We start from the raw sequence: 24,444 nt of genomic DNA, 5'->3' as shown, positions 1-24,444 counted from the left end.
GGCCCGGCCCCCCGCCGCTCACCTCTGCATGCGCTCCTGCAGCTCCCGCTGCTTGCGGATCTCGGGGAACTGCTTCTCGTAGTACTCGCGCACCTTGCTCTCCTTGGCCCGCCGCCGGGGGTTGTTCTCAATGCGCTCCACCTTCTTCTCCCAGGCCTCCATGAGCTGGTCATAGCGCTGGCAGAACTTCTGCTCCTGGGGGGATGCGGGGGAGCCCTGCGGCAGCCGTTCCTCCCGCATCCGACACCCAGCCCCTCCCCGGCTCCCCGCTCTGCCGTGTGCCCGGGCACACGTGGGCAGACACGCGATCACACAAGGGCACGTGGGCAGACCCAGGCACGTGGGCAGACACGAGATCACGCAGAGACCTGAGCAGACCCAGGCCAACCCGGGCCCCTGAAGAAAACCCACAGGCTGCCCTAAGGACCCAGCCGCCTCGCTCCCTGGGGAATGGGCCACCCCCTGCCGGCCTCCCTCCAGAAAGGCCTCGTGCTTCCAGCCACATGTGGCTGTGGAGTGAAATCAGGTAAAATTAAGTAACATTTAAATTCAGGTCTCTGGTCCCTATGCCACATTTCTAATGCTAGTAGCCATGTGAGGCCAGGGCTACCACCCATAGTGGGCAGTGCACACAGACCATTTCACTTATTGTCAGTTGCGTGGACGGGGCAGCTCTGGAGTGTCCATCAGGCCCGGGACAGCCGCATGGAAAGCATTCTCTTTCTGAATAGTTCCTCATCCCCCGGCCTCAGGCCAGCCATGCTCCCCACACCCAAGGACTGGGTGTGAAGACTCAAGCTGCCGCCCATCCAAGACAAGGAAGTCCCTCTCCAAGTCTAACCACAGTGCTTCCTACTGTATGTCCTTCCTTAGAGAAAAGACCCCGGCCCGGCCCAGAGTGTAGCTGCCTGGCTTCCGAGTCTCCAAGGTGACCCGGACCTCAAGCAGGCAGGGAGCATCTGGCTGTCCGTGAGACCCGATCTCCCCGTCTCTAACAGCTGCCGTGGACAGATGGCATGGTCTGGGAGTCCCACTTGAACGCCTCCTCGACACTTCAGCATAATCAGAAAACCCGTCTCTGGTCCTCGTGCCCAGACACCCCTCCCCATCCTGAATTTCAGCTTCTGACCAAGGCAGCTTGTGACCTTGGTCCTCAACAAACCCAGCGGCGTGATGGTCCCCAAGTGGCCGTCAGGCCAGCTTTGAGGAGCAGAACTTGACCTTCAGCTCCCGGGGGGTCCCCAGATATGTGGGCTGCCCCAAGAACCCTTGGGAGGTCAAGTTCCAGTAGAGACAATAGCCACACGTGTTCGTGGCAAGGTGCTGAGAACAGCACCCCTGAGGGTGAGAACGGGCACGAAGGAAACCCAGCCCAGCCCACCATCAGAGCAGGGGACCCTCCCCACGCTCTCAGCCCTGCCAGAGAGGCCTCGATCTGATGGGTGAGAGCGAGAAAATATGTCAGATGGGGAAAAGGCGAGAACATGTTCACCAAAAACCAGCAGAGGAAAAGAATGCAGTTACCCATGAAGATAGGCAAGAAACCCGCAGGGCCACCAACCAGCTGCCCAGTGGAGGAGTGAGCAGGGCGGCCAGCAAGACGCCCCAGCCCTGCCTGGGGCCCTCGTGGAGCAAGGGACAGGAACAGCCTTGCGGGCACCCGCAGCCACACTGCCCAGCCCCAAGTACCACACGCAAAGACGTGAGCAGCTCCTGAGGACTGTCCAGGATGAGGAAGTCCCCCTCCACGTCTAACCACAGTGCCACCTGCTGTGGCCTGTGCACTGGAGGTGCTGTCCATCCACTGAGGGCCGAGGGCACGGGGCGCCTCGGGACAGAACACAGCAGTGGCTGCGGCCCTTCCCTGGGGCAGAAATGACCCTGCCAGGGGGGTGTCCACATAGTGGCCCCACTGGCCAGGGAAGAAAGCAGGTCACACACTCACATACACACATGCACACTCCCTTACACATACATGCACTCACGTGGACAAATACATACACTTACATTCTCACACTTACAATACACACTCACACCCACACACTCACTCATAAACTCACATACACACATTCTCACAGTCACACTCCCACCTCAGAGGCTGGAGCACTGCTAAGCTAGTCTGCCGGGTGCCAGGAGCAAGAATCTGTAGAGGAAAAGGAGGATGGCCCCTGCGACCACAGTCTGTGTGTGTTATGAAAACAGGTCACCCTCAGTGGGAATTCTTCTTCGTAGCATCATCATCACCATCAATCAGCATCGCCGCTGACACTCGCTAAGTGCCACTGTGTCACATGCCAGGCACAGAGCTGAGTCCTTCCCGCGACTGACTCTCCCAAACAACAAAAGGCCGTGACCACCATCCCCTCTGTAGAGGCAGGAGTTCAGAGCTCAGGGCCGTCAGCCCGGGATCACACAATTAGGGACGGGAGGTCAGGATCCTGATGGTTGTTCTGATAAAGTCCGGTACGTCTACTTTTCCTTTTGCTGCTCATGCTTTTGGTGTCACACCCAAGATCCGCTACCCAATCCAAGGTCGTGAAGATTCACCCCTATGGGTTTTCTTTTAGTAATGGTACAGCTTTAGCTCTTGCATTTAGGTCTTTGATTCATTTTGAGTTACTGTTTGTGTTAATTCTGTGAGGTGGGATCCAACTCCATTCCTGTGAGTGTGGCAGTCCTATTGGCCCAGCACCATTTGTTGAAAGAGACGGTCCCGTCTCATTGACTGGACGTGGCCACCTGTCAAAAATCCAGCATCCACAGATGTGAGGGCCTGTTTCTGGCCTCTCTATTCTGTTCCATTGGTCTCCATGTCTGTCCTTAGGCTAGAACCATGCTGTTTTGATTATTGTAGCTTTGTGAGATGTTTTGAAATCAGCAAGTGACTCTTCCAACCTGGTTGTTCTTTTTCAAGATTGTTTTGTCTATTTGGGGTCCCCATGAATTTTAGGGTCAGGTCAGCTTGCAGCTGACGGTTCTGAGCACCCACTGCAGTCCGGGCGTTGCTGTGAGCACACTGCTTGCAGCCTTTCACTCAGTGGCCTGATGAGGTGCGTGTTACTATAATCCCCACCAAACAGAACAGGAACCTGAGACCAGGAATTAAATGATTTGCCCCAGTCACCGAGCAGGGCCAGGATTTGAACCCCTCCTACCCCGCCAGGTGTGTCAGGATGGAGCTCTACACTTAGGGAAACAATGAGAGATGGGGTGACCAGGAGGTACCCCCAAAACTGAGGAAGACAGCCTCAGGCCGACGGACAGAGCACAAGGAGGGAAGTGTTAGGGAGGTGGTTGGAGCTGACTGGCCAGGGGAACTGGCCTCTGTGGTCACCTGGTCACCCCAGGGAGCCTGCAGCCTCATGCAAAGGCCTTCTGCTGGGCTTAGCGGCCCAGGCACCACAGACTTGGAGAATGCTCCCCTGCTGGCTGTCCTGCGTGTTCAGCGATGCATGACGGTGACGAGGTCGAGCTCTCCCAGCCCCTGTCCTGCTGCCTGTAACTCAGGCTGCAGAAGCAAGTCACGGATGCCGGGGCAGGTCAGGAAAAAGCCCAGAAGTGAAAAATAAGAGGTGTGAGGGATATGAGAGGAGTGAGCAAAACTTTAGCCGTCTCTAAAAAAGAAATAGATAAAAAAGGAAAGTGGGGACAAGCCAGGAGAAAGAGTAAAGGCAGACTATGCTGAAAATATGCCAGTGCCCACTGTAGTGGGTTCAATGGTGACACCACCCCCCCAAAAGATGTGCCGCATCCTAACCCCCAGGTTAGGGGGTTTGAATCTTCAAATGTGACCTTATTTGAAAAAACGTGTTTTCAGATGCCATTAAGGATCTTGAGATGAGGTCATCCTGGATTAGGGTGACCTCTAGATCCAGTGACAGGCGTCCGTGTGAGAGAAGAGAGGGGAAAGGCCAGCTGAGGATGTAGGCAGAGATGGGAGTCATGTGGCCACAGCTAGGAACTGTCTGGAACCACCAGGAGCTGCAAGAGGCAGGGAGGAGCTTCCCCTAGCACCTCTGGAGGGAGCACAGCCCTGCTCCCATCTTGATCTTGAACTTCTGGCCTCTAGAGCCAGAAGTGAGAGGATACATTTCCGTTGTTTTAAGGCACCTAGTTCGTGGTCATTTGTCACAGCGGCCCCAGGAAATGACTACACCCACCGTCTAGGCTGAGCTCAACCCCTGACTAACCCATCCTGCCAGGCCACCAGTCACACACACTCCCCCCGCCAGGCACTGCGCTAACCCTTCCTGCAGCCCCACCGTGACCCCATTTCACAGATGAGGAAGAGTGAGGCTTAGGGCAAGACGGCTGTCCCAAGATCACTCACAGAGGGTATGGTGGGTAGGGTTTGAATCTGCGCATCTCAGCGGCTTCAGGGGGCGTGGGGCGGGCGAGCTCAGCTTCCCAGGGGAGGACGGGGCAGGCCTGGTGGAGGCTCCTGTTGGGGTGGGGTGCCCCTCTGGGGGAAGAGCCTCAGCTCTCTGGGCAGAGCAGGAGTGTAGGGCATGAGCATGCAGATCTGAGGGGGCCCGTCTTGGCCAAGCGCCTTCCCAGTCCTTGCTGATGACGATGCATGGGGCGTTGGGTTCATTTATATAAGAAGAAGAATGAGATCATTCCAGACGCCCTCCCGTTGCAGCTTCTGTGGTTTAGGAATTCGTTTTCACAAGGGCCTCTCTTAAGATGGGCTCAGCTTGGCCACAAAGCGAACCCAGAATTTCTTAGAAGTCTCTCCAGTTCCTCTATCTTTAAATAAGCCCATTTCCCCTCCATCCCCTCAAGGGACCCCTCCACAAGGAGCCCTGGGAGATTTCCGAACAACTTACACCCACCCAACTCCACCCCCCAGCAGCCACTGGGATCCTTTAAAAATGTAAATCAGATCTCCTTCTTCCAGCCCCAAAGGAACCCCACCCCTGGGCAGGACTACAGGGGAAAAGCTGTGAATCAGGAAACGCTGTGAATCGTTAGGTGTGATAAAGAGAGAATTTCCTTCCTCCAGGAAGTGTTCCAGGTGAGGGTCTGGGTGTCTGCACCTACGTCCTAACAGCTCAACACAGAAACATTCATACTTACGCACACACACGCACACGCGCGCACACACACACACACACACACACACACACACACATACACACAGCGAATATAAAGAAATGTTAACCATGATGGATTCCAGATAGCGGGCTTATAGGTGTTCACTGTCACTCTTCTGTCAGATTTCCTGTATCACTGTCAAATTTTCCGAATAACTAAAAATTCTTAAAGATTTTGTATTCTTTATTAAGAATACATCAAGAATAAGTGTCCGACTGTATTTAGAGTAAAATCTAGACATTCCATTTCCAGGTGACCTGGCGCCCATGATTTTCGACCACAGCCCCCCAGACGTGCCCTGCCTGTACTTCAGGCTTGCCTGCTACATGCTGTCCTGTGCTACCCCCCAGGCCGGTTCCTGCCTCAAGGCCTCTGTACTTGCTGCGCCCTCTCCTCGACACTCACACCCCCAGACATTCACACAGGTGGTCCTTTCTGGTCATTCCTCTCTCAGTACCGAGGTCGGATATCCAGGCTGTCCCTGACCCCATCCCTCTGCACGGCACTTGTCACTGCGTCTCCTCCACTCAGGCGCACAGCAGGTGCTCAGTAAGTATTTCTTAACTCAATGAATGAGATGGGATGCCCCGTTTCATGAACCCCATCTATCCAGCCAGGCGCCTCTGGTCACCATCCAGTCAATGTGGGAGTCTGAGGAGGTTGGAAAGAAAAGGGAAGCCCACCACTTCTCACCCCGTGGGGCCCTGGGGTCTGGGGTCCGCCCAACCAGCTTCCCAGTCGCCCAGCATGTGGGCCAGAAATGTATCCCTTCTCCAAGGGCCCAGCCGAGGTCTAAGGCCAGAGCAGGGTGGGTTCAGAAACTGGTTCAGAGGGACCGAGGCCCTCAAGTGGTGAAATCAGAGCTTTTGTGAGATGGTCTGAGAAAGAGCAGCTCTGTCTCTGGCTCTAGAAGGACTCAAACCTGATGTAGAAATTCAGGTCCCAAAGGAAAACCAGCTTGTCAATGTCCTAATATGCAGACTTGAAGAAAAACGGCATAGAAATGAAGGTGCAACCTGATCAAACCACTCCTGAACTCCACTCAGTGGACTTCTTCAGCTACACAAACTCCTTTACTGTTTAAGCCCATCTGAGCCAGGGCTTCTTCCTCTCACAGCTGAAAGAATACCAATGGGTAACTCCCCCTCCATCACTCAGCCCTAACCTCACCCCGTGAATCGGTGACGTAAACGCCCACCCTAAACCACAACAAAAGGTGTTCTTTCACATGTGCTCCCCTGCCCTGGGCATGCCTCCCAGCTGAGACGGCAGAGTGTGCGGTGGGATGCAGGAGTCCGTACCACTTTCTAAGCAAGGGGGGCCTCACTGCTTCTCCGGGCCCGGATTTTCCTGAGCCCGGAATGGGCACAGCGGGCTGGGCAAAGCTCATTTCTCAGGGAGCGCCCTGCAGTCACCGCCAGCCAGCACACAGCCCACCCCAGTCTTCCACCTCTGCCAACAAACTTCTCTCTTTCTGCCTAAAATAGCCACAGTAGGGCCTCTGACAAGGAACCAATTTTCCCGGCCAACATTTTGCTTTCTCCCCTTCCAGGCTGGAAAAGAAGGGGTACAGTTCCCAGCCTCCCCACCCACTCACACCCCAGCTTCCTTGAGGCAGCCGAGCCCTGAGCCCCCAGCTTCACGGAAGCAGCTGCTGTCTTTTCCCATTTCTCTCACTGCCCTTGGCTTTTCTTCACACCCTGGACACGCAGGAATGAGCTGCAGAACCCAGGGATCCCGGTGGGTGTGGCCTGAGTGGCCTGGACGGTCTCGGCTCCCAAGGAAGCCTGGTCCGTGGAGGGGAGGGGGCAGCAGAACAGATTCCAGGGGTGGGGGACGAGGTGATGACTTACCCATTGTTTCCGGGCGTGATTCCTCCTCTTGAAGTACAAGATTAACTTTTTCCGCATCGCCTGGTTTCTAAGGAGGATGCAAACGGCCAACCGGGCAGGTCAGAAATGCAGGCTTTCAGGAATTCCGTCCCTTGCTGAAGTTTGCCCCTACTTGCCCCTGTTGGCTCCCGGTGAGCTAAGACACATCCGTAGACCCCCCAGGGTGAGCCACGAACTGCCAATGTGTGTCCTTCCCCCGTCACGTCACGTACAAGGTGTCCCCACCCACACCTAGGCTGAGCGTGGTCTGCAGAAAAGAGGGTTCCAAAGAGGGTCGAGGTCTTGTGGCTTCCTGCCCTCCCCGGAGCTGCCATCACCCCTACACGCACCCAGGCTCCCCTCTCCCGTCAGCCACGCCTGCCATGGGAAACCGGCCACAGAGAAACTGCCACAGCCTTAGAAACGCAGGCCGGGGAGACCAAGCCCCCGAGACCTGCAGCTACACAGAGGCAGGGTATTGGGGTCTGGCCTCTGTGACCCCAAGCCACCTCCAACCAAGCCCCTGCTCTGGCCCCCTGGGGTGGGGGTGACATGGACAAGCCAGCGACAAGCTGGTGGGAGCCAGCACAGCAGGAAGCCCAGGAAGCACCTGAGGGGTCTCATGCCTCAGCTCAGGGAAGCCAGACCCCTCTCGCCATCAAAGCCCTCAACCAAGGAGGCCACACACAGCACTGCGGGCTCAGAGGGCAGCGGGCGCTTCCCCGGGGAGATGCGGGCTGTTCAGAGAGAAAGAGAGGCGGGCACAGGAGAGAGACACCAAGACGAGGAATGAGGGAGAATAAAAAGACAGACAGAGCTCCAGAGGAAGGCAGGGAGACAGAGGGAGAGGGAGCGACAGAGAGGTGGATGAGATCAGATCCCAAATGAGGACAGAGGGAGAGGGGCCTGGGGCCTGGCAGAGAGAGAGACAGACAGACAGACAGACAGAGAGACAGAGGGGAACAGGCCGAAAGGCAGAGGAAGACAAGATTCAAAGAAAGGGGGGCGATGGACGAACAACAAGGTCCTGCTGTATAGCACAGGGAACTACATTCAATATCCTGTGATAAACCACAATGAATATTAATAAAGAATGTACATGTATGTATAACTGAATCACTTTGCTGTAGAGCAGTAATTAATACAATGTTGTAAACCAACTATACTTCAGTAAAATAAAAAACAAATTAAGGGGGATGGAGGCCCAGAAGGAGGCAGAGGGAGACTCAGACATGCGGACCGATACGGAAGAGGATGGAAGACTCACCCCCAAGCACCCCCTTCCCCTCGGCCCTTTCCCCACAACTTCCGACGCACAGCAGCGTGTAGCAGCTGGGGCCTGCGGGGGTCACAGATGGGCCCCGAAGAGCCCACCAGGCCCGTGAACTTGCTTGCCCCCCAGCCGGGTGTACAGCAAGATCAACTCTTCTGGGGAGGGGTCCCCCGACTTGCTCACATTCTCAGCCGCATCCAAACTCTTACCAAAAGCTTACAAACTGATGACCGAGAGCCCCGCCCCATCCAGCCTCCAGGAGGTATGGCACCTGTGGGCCCCCAGGACCCCAACCTCAGGAAAAAGACAAAGAGGAGGACACTCCAGGCCCTGACGGATGAGGAAGCTCCCCCAACACACGCCTCCTGGGGACTGAAGGGCCTGAAATCAACCCGCCCTGGGGACCCCGTGGGGAGTCGCTCTCTGCTCCCTCATCCCCCGCAAACAGACACCACGGCCTCAGAGACCCACCTCCCAGCGGCTGTCGGGGTCTGCCAGCACACCTCGTCCCCGGGTGGACCAGGGTCCCCAGGCCTCGCAGTGATTTCCAGCAGGAGGTCGGCATCCCCACTACCTGGTCTCAAGTCGGAGATGCTGATGGGCCTGCATGGTCCCTCTTCACCTGCAGACCCCAACCAAGCTCAGCCCTGTCTCCACCCATCTCCTGACAAGGAAAGGCCACGCCCACTTCCAGGAGGGTCAGTGAGGGGACCCTCGGCTCCCTGGGTCATTCCGGTCTCGCCTCCCATCATCCAGGCCTCCCGCCTCGAGGTCTCGATACTTCACATCAGCCTCCCCCTCCCCAGCAGGATGGGCGCTGGGGGCCCTCAGTCACACAGGCTGAGACCACAACCCCTTATTCCCCAGCAAGGTGTCTCTGAACAAATCTCAGATGGTCTCAGCCTCAGTTTCCTCATCCGAATAATGGGAGCAGTAGCATTGTGCTTTCATCTCCTCAGTCATTCAGCAAATGTTTACTGAGCACCTACTATGCGCCGGGCACTGTTCTGGGCCCTGGGGACGTAAAGGTGAACAAGACAAAGTCCCCGGCCCTCATGGAGGTGACGCCTAGAGGGGCCACACTGACAATAAGCAAGATAATCCTGGAGTCAGGAACTTATGTGGAGGGTGGGATAGTGACTGGGGGAGGGGAGGGTGTAGCTATTTTAGATTCAGGGGTGCAGAAAAGTCTCTCAGAGACGGCTGCGAGCTGATATCTTGATCACCAGGAGGACCCAGGTGTGGGGCGATCCAGAGGGAGATGCACTCCTGGCAGAAGGCACTGGGAGTGCAAAGGCCCTAAGGTGGGAACAAACTCAGAGTGTCTGAAGAACAGACAGAAGACCCATGTGGCTGCAGAGTGTTGGGCAGGGACACAGGGGAGCGACAGGAAGGAGGAGGACGGCTGAGAGGGTGACAGGGCCGGCTGTACAGGGCCTTGTGGGTCGGGGCAATGGACAGGGTTTGGACTTGGAGACGGCAGCTGAGAAGGCCAAGAAGCAATGGCAGCCCAGAGCAATGAGCCCACTAGCACCGAGGTCTTGGTGTCTAACACCATTCTCCAATAAAAGGAGTCATTTCTCAGGACTTCCCTGGCAGTCTGGTGGTTAAGGCTCCATGCTTCCAGTACAGGCAGCGTGGGTTCGATCCCTGGTCAGGGAACTGGGATCCCACAGGCTTCACGTGCAGCATGGACAAAGGAAAACAAAAAGAAGAGCCATTTCTCCCTGGAGGAATGGCTGCATCCAGAGCTGCGGCAGGAAACATACAAGATGAGCCCAGAACATTTCTAAGTAAAGAAAGAGTTTCCGACGGCCAAAGCTGGAACAATTTGAGAGGCAAAATAAATAACGCTAGTACTAGATTATAGCCCGAAGAATAAAATAAATAACCATGCATCCACACGGATATAAATAAATGACCGAATACATAAATAAAGGGGGGAGGAGGGACAAATGTTCCTTACAGAATTCCAATTAATAAACGTAGAAGGACTGAGGGAAGTCGAAAATCACTATTAGATACCACGGTGCCAATTACCGCAGGTTAGACCCTTGCAAGAACGTGAAATCAGTCGGCAAAACTTTGAGGAGAGACAGGAAATTTGCATAGCCTCGAAGCATTTCCCCCAAATATTTACTAATCGTTGTGGCAGTTTAACTTGTGCCCACAAATTCTTTGATATTCCCCCTCCAGGAGGTGTAGCTGGACTCCCCTCCCCTTGACAGTAGGCTGGATGGTGACCTGCTTCTAAAGCACAGAGTAGGGACAGGAAAGACAGCACCTCAACGGTGGAGACACGGCTGACACCTCCCTGAGCAAGGGGGCAAGGTCAAAACCACCTGTAGTGACATAAACATCACCAGTCAGGGTGTCGGGTGCTCCCGATATATCATGATGGGAAGGGCACCCCCTCACCTCTGTGGGACTCTTCCCCCAAATCCACAAACCCAGCGTCCTCCTGAGAAAATATCAGACACACCCAAATTGTGGGACATTCTGCAGAATCCCTGACCAGTCCTCTTCAAAAGGGTCAGGGTCAGGAAAATCGAGGAACACTGAGAACTTATCACAGAGTGGAGACCAAGGGGACATGAGGACGAAATGCAGAGCAGGAACCTGGATCAGGTCTTGGGCCAGAAAAAGGCCATTAGTGGGAAAATCCAAAGGAAGTCTGTGGTTTAGCTACTAGGACTGTACCGCTGTCCCTTTCATAGTTTTGATCAATGTACCTTGTTCGTGTCACATATTCGCATTGGGGGATGCTGGGTGGAGGGTATACGGGGAATTCTTAGTACGGTCCATGCGTTCCACGTCCCCAGATACGGGGCCGACTGCATAAGGAACTTGAGCATCGCGGAGTTTGGTACCCACGGGGTTCCTGCAACCAACCCCCGTCCCTGTACTACCTCGGCAACTCTTCTGTAAATCTAGCTATTTTAAATTAGACTTAAAAAAAAAAAAAAAAAAAAGAGGGACAAGACCTATGTTGAAATGCCATAGTGAGATCAAAGACAATTTACTTTAGAGCTAGCAGGGGGCTTGGTGTATGTTATGAATTGAAATGTGTCCCCCCCACAAAAAAGATGTTGGGGTCCTGACCCCCCACCCCCAATACCTTAGAATGTGGCCGCATCAGGAAATCAGGTCATTTAGAGGTCATCAAGTTAGCATGAGGTCAATAGGGTGGCCCTGATCCTATATGACTGGTGTCCTTATAAAAGGGAGCAATTTGGACAGAGAGGCAGATACACACAGAGGGAAGATGACATGAAAAGACACAGTGAGAAGGCCATGTGAAGACGGAGGATTGGAGTGAAGTGTCTACAGGCCAAGGATCGCCAAGGAAGCCAGCAAACACCAGAAGCTGGAAGACACACGGAAGGATCCTCCCCTGGCGTCTGCAAGAGATCAGGGCCCTGCCGGTACCTGGATTCCCGACTTCTGGCCTCCAGAGCTGAGAGAAAATGAACTGCTCTAGTTTTTAGGCACCCAGGTGGTTGGGACAGGCTCTGGCAGCCCGAGGAAACTTGCACAGCCTGTAACAGCTTCAACAAGCACGGTGCTGTGGCTTCGAGCTGAAGAGGCCTCGGTGAGAGCAAAGACTCGTGGCACGGGCAGAGGGGATGCACGGAGCCGCCTCTGTTCCCCACAGCTACCAGAGGGCACGAATTCTCCCTTTTGCTGATCCGGGTTTCCTTCCAAAGCAAGCACCGTGGCTGGCACCCAGAAGCATCCGCTTACTGCCAAAGAGGACAAATGTCAAGTCCACAGGTTGCAAATGGGCGCAGTGCATGGAGTGGAGCCAGCTCGTGAGACTGTTGTGTTTGGACTGCGGTGCTTTCTAAAAAAATCTGCATTTGTTGCCAGTATTGAAAATCAGAAGCTGCTGCATAAAGAGCTCAACGTAAAGCTTCTCTTTAAAAAAAAAATCAGGCAGCCTGGCCACGCTCCCTCGTGGCTACAGACAAGGAACTAAGAACTAACTGTCCCTTTAAAAGCATGAGGAGCTCACCACTCACCCCAGGCGTCACCACTCCCTACCGCCTCCCACCAGCCCTTTCCCCTCTAACTTTGTTCCCGCCCTGGAGGCATGCATCTGCGTGGTTTGCAAGCCCCTAGACATCTGGTTTGGGGTGACCACTTGTCCAACATTCTTCTCGCAAACACTTTTTGAGTGTTTATTTTGTTCCAAGAAGTGTTTAGGTATTGCAGCTGCTAATGGCATACTGCAGACAAATCTTCTCGGTTGAGATTTTGTCCAAAAATAGGGAACAGAGTCCAGAGGGCTCTGGAAGGACCGACAGACCAGCAGTGTGATGAGTTTGCCGGTGGAGGCATTTATAGGGTGCAAAGGATATCTCAATCTCCTGGAGAAGGCAGGGTTTAAAAAAGCACAGCCTGTGAAGAAATACTGGCCTTGGCGGCTGACACTGGACTAGGGGGAGAAACGGGAACCAGGAAGGAGGAAAAAGGAGTTGGAAAGTCTGTGGATGTTCAAGGAGAGTCTGGCCGGGCCCTGGGTGGGACTGGCCCTGGGGTCTATGGAGTTCTGAAAAAGGAGAGTGTGGGGGCAATCAGGGGAGGCTTCCTGGAGGAGGAGAGGTTTGAGATGAAGCTTGGGAGAAGTAAAGGAATGGGGTGGGCAGAGGGAAATGAGGAGAATACTGGGTTCCGGGGGAGTAAGGGTGACAGTGAATTTGGAGGGAGTGAGGAGGGGCGTTCAGGGAGAGCCAGACCCCCGACTGTGGGGGAAGCAGCCCATGCAGGGCCCTGAATGCTTTGGGAAAAGCCTGTCAGACTGGGGTGACTGATGGTCCAAAACATGCTTACTAGGGGCCAAGCACTTTTCCCATGCAAGATGACTCCAAGGAGACCAACTTACTGACAAGCTAAGTGATGTGACTTCCCCGAGATCACCGGGCTAGCGAGCGGCAGAGTCCAGGCTGCAGACCCAGGAGAGGGAAGCAGGTGGGTGCGCAGATTGGGCTGGTCTAGGAGTTCGGCTGTGAGGCCCTGGGGAAGTTACTTAACATCTCTGAACCTCCAGAGCAAGACCACAAGGACCTGTTAACAGTAACCTGGGTCCTGAGCACCCCTTCCACCTGCACGGCCCCAGGGCATCAGCCAGCCCTCAACGAGGGCTGAGGAGGGGAAAAATCAGTCTGAAGACAAGAAAATTGGGAAGGAAGAGCTACCAGGAGCTAGCAGGCTTCCAGGCCCCGAGGGGAGGAGAGGACACCAGGTGAAGGGGTGGCCACAGCAGAACACACAGGAGCCTCAACCATCACCGTTGCATCAATCCCATGCCCTTTCACCGAATCACCTGTGGGCTCCCCAACCCAGTGAATTCAGCTCCGAACTCTCCAGGCAGGTCCGGCCTGCAGAGAGGAGGCCAGTCCCTCCAGGGAGCACGGGCTGATGCGGCTCTGGGGTTGCCCCCGCCCCCATCTCCTGCCCTTTCCCCTGCTTCCCAAAGCCTGGGAGGTCTGAGGAGTCAGTCCCGAGACCTGGGGCTAAGACCCCACAGTGAGTCACCCACCTCCCCCGTCCCCGACCCCGCCGGGAGCAGGGGTGGCCATCCCCACACCTCCCGAAGAGGCAGGTGGCAGAGGACAGCAGTCGAGGTGGGTACAGGTGACTTCAACACATCCGCAATTGCCAATGCAGCAGGAAGTCAAGCGTGAAATTAACTTTAACTCCGCGGCCCCAGCGCGCAAACACTGAGAAATTAAAGTGACAGGGCAAGGTCCCTTGGGGAGGGGATAACCTTCCACCTGGCGGCAACTACAGCAGCCGGAGAGAGGCTGGGAGGCCCGGCTGGGGTGACCTGGTGAAGCGCCGCGCCCTGAGACGCAGCCCCAGCCTGATCTGTCTCATTGTCCTTATCAAGCTGTCTTTCTATCACAGGCGTATTTATTTATTGTCTGTCTGCTGCACCAGAACGGCGGGCCTCATCCACTGCTGTCTCCCCAGGACCCAAACAGCGGCTGGCACAGAGCAGGTGCTCATAAATATTTGAATAGTTGAGTGAATGACTGAGGGATAACTCTTGGTCTCTGTTGATAAAGTAAAAAGAACAAAAATCACAGAACGCTTCCTACACGCCTGACACCGAGCTCAGCACTTCAGGGATAGTAATTCATTGAATCTTCAGCAACCCATCTCACAGATGGGGCAACCAAGGCACTGGTAGTAAGTGACAAGCCACACGAGCCAGATGCTTGGGGCTCTCAACATGCCCCTGGCCCATCGGCTCCCCAAAATCCAATCAAATCACTTCTCGGCATAAACTTCATCGTTGGCCTCCCTTCGCACAGATGATAAAACCCAAACTCCTCACCAGCTCTGGGTGATCTGGCTGGCACCTTCCTCTCCCTCACCTACCCCCTCGGGACATACCCGCGTGCTCTGTCCAGCCCCAGGGCCTTTGCACTGCCTCTTCTACCTGCCTGGGGGGACTACACTCCAGCTGCTGCACATTCCCCGAAGGTTCCCTCAACTGTTAGGTCCTGCCCTGATCTCCCTGGCTAAAGTCCCCCCTTACTTTCTCTCCCATCACCCTGTTTGCCACCTTCACAGCATTTTTTTTTTTTTTTTTTTTTGCGGTACACGGGCCTCTCACTGTTGCGGCCTCTCCCGTTGCGGAGCACAGGCTCCGGACGCGCAGGCTCAGAGGCCGTGGCTCACAGGCCCAGCCGCTCCGCAGCATGTGGGATCTTCCCGGACCGGGGCACGAACCCGTGTCCCCTGCATCGGCAGGCGGCCTCTCAACCACTACGCCTCCAGGGAAGCCCTTCACAGCATTTTTTTTTTTTTTTTGCGGTACACGGGCCTCTCACTGTTGCGGCCTCTCCCGTTGCGGAGCACAGGCTCCGGACGCGCAGGCTCAGAGGCCGTGGCTCACAGGCCCAGCCGCTCCGCAGCATGTGGGATCTTCCCGGACCGGGGCACGAACCCGTGTCCCCTGCATCGGCAGGCGGCCTCTCAACCACTACGCCTCCAGGGAAGCCCTTCACAGCATTTTTTTTTTTTTTTTGCGGTACACGGGCCTCTCACTGTTGCGGCCTCTCCCGTTGCGGAGCACAGGCTCCGGACGCGCAGGCTCAGAGGCCGTGGCTCACAGGCCCAGCCGCTCCGCAGCATGTGGGATCTTCCCGGACCGGGGCACGAACCCGTGTCCCCTGCATCGGCAGGCGGCCTCTCAACCACTACGCCTCCAGGGAAGCCCTTCACAGCATTTTTTTTTTTTTTTTGCGGTACACGGGCCTCTCACTGTTGCGGCCTCTCCCGTTGCGGAGCACAGGCTCCGGACGCGCAGGCTCAGAGGCCGTGGCTCACAGGCCCAGCCGCTCCGCAGCATGTGGGATCTTCCCGGACCGGGGCACGAACCCGTGTCCCCTGCATCGGCAGGCGGCCTCTCAACCACTACGCCTCCAGGGAAGCCCTTCACAGCATTTTTTTTTTTTTTTTGCGGTACACGGGCCTCTCACTGTTGCGGCCTCTCCCGTTGCGGAGCACAGGCTCCGGACGCGCAGGCTCAGAGGCCGTGGCTCACAGGCCCAGCCGCTCCGCAGCATGTGGGATCTTCCCGGACCGGGGCACGAACCCGTGTCCCCTGCATCGGCAGGCGGCCTCTCAACCACTACGCCTCCAGGGAAGCCCTTCACAGCATTTTTTTTTTTTTTTTGCGGTACACGGGCCTCTCACTGTTGCGGCCTCTCCCGTTGCGGAGCACAGGCTCCGGACGCGCAGGCTCAGAGGCCGTGGCTCACAGGCCCAGCCGCTCCGCAGCATGTGGGATCTTCCCGGACCGGGGCACGAACCCGTGTCCCCTGCATCGGCAGGCGGCCTCTCAACCACTACGCCTCCAGGGAAGCCCTTCACAGCATTTTTTTTTTTTTTTTGCGGTACACGGGCCTCTCACTGTTGCGGCCTCTCCCGTTGCGGAGCACAGGCTCCGGACGCGCAGGCTCAGAGGCCGTGGCTCACAGGCCCAGCCGCTCCGCAGCATGTGGGATCTTCCCGGACCGGGGCACGAACCCGTGTCCCCTGCATCGGCAGGCGGCCTCTCAACCACTACGCCTCCAGGGAAGCCCTTCACAGCATTTTTTTTTTTTTTTTGCGGTACACGGGCCTCTCACTGTTGCGGCCTCTCCCGTTGCGGAGCACAGGCTCCGGACGCGCAGGCTCAGAGGCCGTGGCTCACAGGCCCAGCCGCTCCGCAGCATGTGGGATCTTCCCGGACCGGGGCACGAACCCGTGTCCCCTGCAGCGGCAGGCGGACTCTCAACCACTACGCCACCAGGGAAGCCCTTCACAGCATTTTTTAAAGTAAATGACTGCACTGACTTAATGATGACCACACTGAAATTAAAATTACAGAAGTGATTATGATTTCAGAGGCAAACTATGAAAAAACATTAACGTTCTAAGAAGAAATCAGTTCAAAGAACTTGCCTACAGATACATTTTTCTAACATAAAGCTGACCACTTATAACAGGAAAAATCTTAAAATTATTTACCTCTATGTTTTACACTTAAACATCTGTTCATCTGTGACTTAGATTTGGAACAAATTTCACTAGGCAGTTACTTACATAGCCAAAATGTACTCTAGTAGACCAGAGCCATCCTCCGATGAAGATTATGGGATATAAAAATAGGGCGTTGGTTCAATAAGCTTATAGTTGTATTCTACTTAGAGACGTAGCAGTACCTTGTTCGCTAGTATTATTCGCAGGGATACCTTTTTCCTTTGCTGTTTGGATTCTATGGCTGTTTTTATAGCCTGAAATCATCCACATTGTTCGGCTTAAAACAGTACTCATTTTTAGTTTAGTGAAAAAACTTATATAAAATTTCAGTGTAATAAAATTGCTATCAAAATTGTTCTGCTGAAAAGAAAAATGAAACTAGGCATATTAAAGCATAAAGAGCTTAAGATAGCTGTGTGACCACAGTATTTTTTATTAGCTGATGTTTTCTTATTCACTTATTAACTCACTCGTTTTCTGTCTCCCCTGCTAGATAAAACTTAATGAAAGTATGGGTAACTTTGTCTTGTTCACAGCTGAATCCCCAGGTCCCTAGAACAGGGCCTGGCACACAGTAAGTGTAGTAAGTGTGTATTGAACGAGCGAATGTTCCCAGCAGGTTTGCCCAGATGAGAACACCTCACCCCCATCACCTAAACCAGCCGTGACAGGCCCGAAAGGCCCCCTTGTCCTCACCTAACACCCGTCTGGGCCTCCCCCACTCCCGGCAGTTGTCCCCACGATGAGGCAGGTCCCAGGAAGCTTATAAAGACTACGGTGGCCTGATTGGAAAATAAACCGTGTAAAGTTGAGACGGATTTGGTACCTGAGCAGCGAACACGCTCTAAGGCCAGACAGAAGCACAGGCCACGTGGGACGCAGAAAGCCTAGCACTACACCAGTGTTCCCAGTACAGGACACTCCACAGCCCCTGCCAGCCACAGGCTGAGTGACGGCCGGCAATACGGGTGAAGCATCCTTGGCAGGTGCTCTCGAGCCCAAATGGGCCGAGGACCTTGCTGGCAACACGGGGTTTTCTAGGTTGCTCCATCAGAGACTCGGGGGTGGGTGGCCGTGTTGGTCACCAGAGCCTAGACTAGTCACTCGAGTCCAGAAACTACAACAGAAGGGACCTCTGCAACAACCAGTCCAGAGCCAGGGGAGTTTAAAACCATCGGGAGGTTTGCATGCCTCCGGGGATGGGGAGCTCACTGTTGCACGTACACCCTGCAGTTCCACCCCAAGGAAGCCCAGACAATCAGACCGAACTGGACTGCCCACTGGACCAGCTAAGCACCGCCCTCCTGAGGTCACACAAAAATGAACCCTGAGCAGTTCAATGACTGTGATCCCAAAGGGTCTCCTCTAAGCGAACAGTCCCGGAGCGCTTGCAGTCACACGTTCCTCAAGGGGCAAGACCCCTTTTATCTTTTGGTCTCCTGGTTAACAACATGAGGTAACATCCCCTCCTCAGCCAAGGAGGCTATGCTCCCACTAATGCATCCCAAGAAAAAAGCCAGCCCCCTTCCGGCAGCCACACCCCTAACACCTGGCTCCCAGCTTAAACACATAAAGTCACTGGTCCCCAGCACAGCCCGGCTGTCCCTGCTCTGCCAGCTCGGCCCACACCAACTGTGGGGGGCACTTCACTGATAGTTTTTCGCTTCTAGCATCCATCTGGGAAAAGGCCCCGTCACTGGGATACGTCCTATTGGCCCCTCCAAAGCCTCTGGGTCTGGATTAGTGCTCCCAGCTGCTCCACACTGGGCTGTACCACAGATGGACACCTTGTGCAGACCACAGGGCAGTCCCGAATATGCTTACATCAGAGGCCAAACCATGGGCCCCTGCTTGCTCCATGGCCGCCCCCGCCACCCTGAGCCCACTCTCCCCTGCCCGGCAACTTGCTCCTACTCTAACAGCCCTCCTCCTCTACCTCTCCAGAGCTGTGCGAGCAGCTGGCCCGCCCTCCCCAAGCCCAGGTCTGTTCCCAAAGCTTCACGGGGCCACGCCCTCTGCCCCTCCCCTGGCCTCGCAGGCCTCTCCATCCTAGGCCCGGAACTCTTGCCCAGGCTGCCCCCTTCCATCCCCTCCTCCAGCACCTGGCCCTGGCTGGGAGCCCGCTGGGAACTGAGAACCCACATCCCACCCGAGGCCCCCACCCCGCTGTACATCTGCACGGCTGCCCACAGGTACTCACATTTTGATGTTCTCATGATACTGCCTGGTGTCGGAGGGCTGGTTGTACAATGGCTGCAAGGAAAGAGACAGGGAGGCGCGTCGGAGCCGGGCCTGGGCTGTGGGCAGCCGGTGCGAGCTGGGCCGGCTACTACCCCACTGCAGAGCCCTGCGGCCCCTCAGCCGCAGCACCCCAGGCCCTGGCACCAGGGAGCCATCCACTGGTGTGGGAACCAGCTGCCGGCAGGCATGAAACGGAACACGGGGACCCAGCCGTCAGTCCCGGCGAGGAACAGGCTGTAACGCTCTGGGCACAGCTGTGGGTACCATGAGCCCTCACCGCAGTGGCTGCCATGGCTGCTCTGCAGGGCACGGGGCAGGGCTGGCCTGAGCGCCCAGGGACAAGCACACACATCCCAGGGAAGCTGAGATCAGCAATGGTCTTGAACGGGGAAGGCTGCCAAAGCACCGTGAGATGCCCCGTCACCACCGCTGACCGGCAGAAGATAAAGCAGCCAAAGAGTGCCAGGGGTTGGTGAAGACGTGAGGACACTGGAAGGCGTGCACACGGCCGATAGAAACGTACGCAGGTACACGTGTCCCGGAGATGTGAAAGGATGAAAATGCGTGTGCCCTGCGACCCCCTTCCCCTGCCACGGAAGCCCTGGAAGCGGTAGGGCACTGTGTCCCGCCAGGAGATGGACGCCAGAATGCCCGGACCGCGTTGTTCATAACAGCAACGCATTAGAAGCAAGTTAAGTGTCCACCTCCAGAAAGAGGAAGAAATAAGTTAGCACGCGTTTACACCTCGAAGACTGCACAGCAGTGAGAAATGAATGAACTGGGTGCACATACAGCGACAAATCCGCAAATGAAAAGGAGGAAGTTGCTGCAGCGTCTGCGATGGGGCAAGAGCTGAGCTCGATGTCGTGTTATCTCCCGGCTGGATGGCAGCGCTGCAGTTAGGGGCTAACCCCCGGGTTCGCATCCCGGCTCTGCCACTTTCCAGCTGTGTGTCTCTGGGTGAGCTACTCAAGCCATCTGTGCCCCAGGTTTTCATCTGTAAATGGGGTTAAACTCAGAGAGTTGTGAAGATCAAAGGAGGTAATGCGTGCAAAGCCCTCAGCCCAGCGCCTGGCAGACTGAGAGGTCCAAGAAGTCTCAGGGTCATTATCACCATCGGGGTGCAGTGACTGCATTCATGGAAGCAATTTTTCCTGCCCCTCCCCCCATACCCACTCACGCCCTTGCTTTGGCCAATGGGACAGATGCAAACTTCATGAAAGCAGACGAGGCGTTTCTGCTCTTTCTTCCTCTCTTGTTCGCCTGCCCCCCCCAACCCCCGTCAAGAGACCAAGTGAAGCCTGGCAGAGAGCTGCATGGAGGACAGCAGCACCATCCCAGCAAAACCGTGAGCCGCCACCTGACCTCCCAGCTGCCCACGGATGTGAGTGAGCTGAGCCCAGTCGAGAGAAATTACTCAGCTGACTTCTACACTCGCGGAAAACAGCAAAACGTTGTTGTTTCAAACCACTATGTTTGGGGCTGATTTGTTACACAGCAGTCGCTGACTGATACAATTACCATCCCCATTTTACAGGTGAGAAAATCTAGTCCCTGAGAAGTTAAAACATTTGCCTCTGGCTGGTAAGAGATGAGGCATCCCGCCTCTCAGCTCCAGCCCTGGAGGAAGGGGTTTGCCCTTTCTCTGCTTGCTCCCTTCTCTGCATGTCCCCCTCTTTATGTCTCTGTGTGTCTCTTTTTGTGTTGCCCTCTCTTCCCTTCCCTCTCCCCTCCTTCCCTCTCTCTGTCTCACACACCCACACAGGTAGCAGGAGCCTCCCAGACAGCCATGGATGACTGTGGTACAAAAACCAGGTACAGAGTGTGACGGGTCAGGCTGGGCAGGTGAAGATGGAGACATGGTGTCCTGAAGCCTCAGGGCAGGGCCCCGGGGTGAGGGAAGAAGGCACGTCAGGCCCCACCCTTGAACTTCTCCCTGAGCATGGACCTGAATACACCTCCTGACATCATCCCAGCCGATGGAGACCACCCACAAGCAGCATGGCCACAGGTCCAACCTGCCGTGTCCCCAGGGACAGGCCTCCAGCTCTCTGTGGACAGGGCAGGGTCCTCAAGGAGGGGCCTCTGCTGCCCTGGGAATCACAGGCAGCCTTGGCTGAGGACAATGGCACCTCTCTCCCAGTGTCCCCCAGGTTCCCTCCATGACAATTCACCATTACTCAGGTAATTGCAGGCCCCAAGTCCAGCTGCTCCACCTGGGATGGAGATGTCGCGTCATGGCTAGCACAGGCCATGTCCCGCCACACTGGGTCAGCTGCCCTTCCAAGGTGCTTGGCTCAAAATGGGGAGGTTTCCCCACCCCCACTCTGGGTGTCTGAACAGGAAGGCAACAGAAGAGACCACCGTCAGACTCACTGCAAAACTTCCCAACCAGAGAGGGGCAAGACGTTACTGCACATGGTGGAGAGCCCACATCTCAGGACAGCAAGGAGCCCCACAAAGATGCCTGTGCTGAATTCCAGGGCATCAAATGCCCGTGTTTAACCCCAGGTGACTCTGCGCCCGGTCCTTTACGTTCCTCACAAGCCAGTAAAACACAGGCCGGGCGGGAATGAGTATGGCTTAAAGGTTCGGTTTCCAGGAACAGATGCGCCCCAATTTCACTAGCTGTGTGACCTTGGACACATGCCTTCAACACTCCAGGACTCGGTTTTCTCATATGGAAAATGGGTGTAGAGCAAATAGGGCCTACCTCACTGGGCTTTCAAGTAGCCCAGGAAATGTCAGACTTGGTGACTCAACTGCTTTTTTTTGCTTTTAAAGATGGCAAAGTCTCCACGGTCTAAGGAGGCCAGGAGGGGCTGAAGGACCACATAGAGAGCCCCCGGGTGCCAGTGATGGGCGGGGGGCGGGGGGGGGCGGCCCGTTTCTACAAAATGGGATAGGCCAGAAAAGGGGAGACTGGATGCTGGTTGGGGGGCGAGCTGGGCCCCAGCCCGCCTCTGACCCGCCAGACTCGCAGGGGAAGGAATCACTTTCACCCTCCAGCCCCGCTGGGTAAGAGGAGGACACAGCACCGTGCCCCTCCAGGTGGCCTTTGGCAAAAGGCCAAGGAGAAGTCAGAGAACACTGTGGGGTGCGCTGCCTCTGACCACAGGGGCTGTCCCCCAAGGAGGCGCTCGCCGGGCATCCTTCGAGGTACACTGAGACCTGGGCGGGAAGGGAAGCCTCTGGGCCCAGGGCAGCCTCCGCTGGCTGTCTGTTGCCATGGTGACGGGCTGCCGCGACGTGTGAGTGGGTCGGGGGTGAGGAAGGATCATGACACCTCCTTGGCTGGTGCACTGCTGAGGGGAGGGCGGGGCCAGAGGGCGTCCCCCCTAGCGCCCCTCCTCGCCACCTGCAGGCGGGGGAACACACAAGGCCAGGCAAGGCCTCCTTCTGTCCCAGGGGGCACGTCCCCAGTCAGCGGCCACGCGGCCACCTTGGCCTTCACACCCACAGCAGCTTTCTCTGCTACCTCCCAGGTTTCCAGCCCCCGCCAAGGGGACGCGAGACCTAAGAGGGAAAGTCCCTGCCGCGGACCCCAGAGGAGCGAGGCTGGGGGGCCTAGGGTACCTGCAGGAAGGCCCGCCCCCTCCATGCCTCCATTTCCTCCTCTAGAAATGGGGGTGCAGCCAACTAATCGGAGGGAGAAGGAGCACAAAGGGGAGGATGTGCCAGACTGTAGGGCCCCAGACAGAAGTGACTAAGAAAGAGAAGCTGGGTCTCGGGGAGAAGGAAGGAGGGTCCCCTCCAGACCTGACGGCAGGCGGCCGGCGGGTGGCCGAGAAGAACCGGGCGGACGAGCTGCTAGAAACGGAGTGTCTGCGCTGGCCCTCAGCCCTCTGGTGACACGGCTTCTTAAAATAACACCTCTGAACAGGAAGGAAACCAGTACTCAAAGCGGCAGGGCGAGGAGGCGGGGGGATGGGGCTGCCCACACCCTCCCCCCGCTGCCCGCTCGGGGCCAGGCCTGGTCCCCAGGGCACAGAGCCCTGCCTGGAGCCGTCCGCGCTGTTCATCGTCTTCCTCTCCCACGTGGGCTTCTCCCGGGCCCAGGCCTCCCCACCAGGGAGGTCACAGAGCACTCAACACTGTCTTCCTCGGCTGACTGTTCCCTGGGCTGCAGGTGGGAGACACCTCCAGGGAACTGGATTCCCCGAGGTGCAGCCCAGTGACCCGAGACCCGGGGTGAGCAGCCCCGGGCCCTTCCTCCTGGCCTGAGCTCAGACTCCTGGGTGGCCCGAAGTAGGCCCTGCTGAGGGTGCGCCTCAGAGCTGCCTCTGCTTGGAGGACGCCTCTGGTCACTCGGGCCTTGTGGTAACCAAGACAGAGGGCAGACCAGAGCAGAAGTGGTCAGCCACAACCCCATGGGCTCAGCACACCTCCCCGCTTCGTCTCGTGCCGTGTGACCCTGGGCAAGGCCCTGCCCTCTCTGAGGCTCACCTAGAAAATGGATGGTGACGCTTCCACAAGGCCTGACACACAGCAGGTGCCCTGGCAATGTGAGGCCCCTCTCCAGCCCCACGGAAGGCCACCAAGGCAAGAGCCCACCGCCTGCTAGAGCTTCCAGAGCACTCCGGTGACAGCCACACCGCCCCCCCCAGACCTCGGCCTCCCGCGCCACCAGCCTTGAGGAAGCCTCTACTGTGAGACCACCAAGCAGAGGACAGCCTCGTCGCCCCCAAAGACCCAGGAAAGAATCACTGAAATTGTGAGCCCGGCAGATGCCCTGCTGTTCTCAGCGGCTCCCTTCACACTCCAGCCCCCTACTCAGGAGCCTCCAGGACTAATTAGGTCAGGAAAGGGGAGAGGGAGAGCCTCCAGGTCTGGAAATGGCTGGGCGACGCCTCTAGTCCTGCCAGCCCCATTGGCAAGAAAGGGAAACCGAGGTGAACAGCAGCTTACTGGTGGGAACGGAAACCAGTGGAGCGACTCTGGAAAACCGTCTGGTAATTCATTCCTCAAGAGAGTAAACACAGAATTAACACGATCCAGCAGGTCCAGGCCGAGGTATCTACCCAAGAGAAAGGGCAACACACATCCACATGGAAACCTGTACATTACTGTTCACAGCCACTTCCTTTATAATGTCCGAAAGCTAAACCAACGTAACGCCCACCAATGAATAAATGGATAAACTAAATGTGGTCCATCCGTACAATGGAATACGATTCAGCCATAAAAAGGAATGAAACACCAACACAGGCTACCTCATGGATGAACCTTCAAAACAGGATGCTGAGTGACAGAAACCAGACACAAAAGGCCACGTATTGTATGATTCCACTGATACGAAATGTCCAGAAGAGGGAAACCCATAGAGACAGAGAGCAGACTGGTGCTTGGTTTTGATAGTTCAGGGAACAAAGCTCTTTTTGAGATGGTGAAATGTTCTCAAATCGATTATGGAGATGGCTGCGC

General features: G+C 56.1%; 1 protein-coding gene across 1 annotated transcript in view; it reads right to left on the bottom strand.

Annotated features, from left to right (window-relative positions):
- The window catches only part of NCOR2 (nuclear receptor corepressor 2), a 191,896-nt gene that overhangs the window by 98,161 nt on the left and 69,291 nt on the right, over positions 1-24,444 (bottom strand). The window contains 3 exon segments of the mRNA XM_024758467.1: positions 23-195; positions 6,951-7,017; positions 18,980-19,032. Coding sequence (XP_024614235.1) covers positions 23-195; positions 6,951-7,017; positions 18,980-19,032 — 293 coding nt within the window.

This window comes from Neophocaena asiaeorientalis, unplaced genomic scaffold, assembly GCF_003031525.2.
Source record: "Neophocaena asiaeorientalis asiaeorientalis breed wild unplaced genomic scaffold, Neophocaena_asiaeorientalis_V1.1 scaffold77, whole genome shotgun sequence".
NCBI classification, from domain to species: Eukaryota; Metazoa; Chordata; class Mammalia; order Artiodactyla; family Phocoenidae; genus Neophocaena; species Neophocaena asiaeorientalis.
The sequence above is the reverse complement of the archived record's forward strand: the minus strand, read 5'-3'. Positions and strand labels throughout refer to the sequence as shown.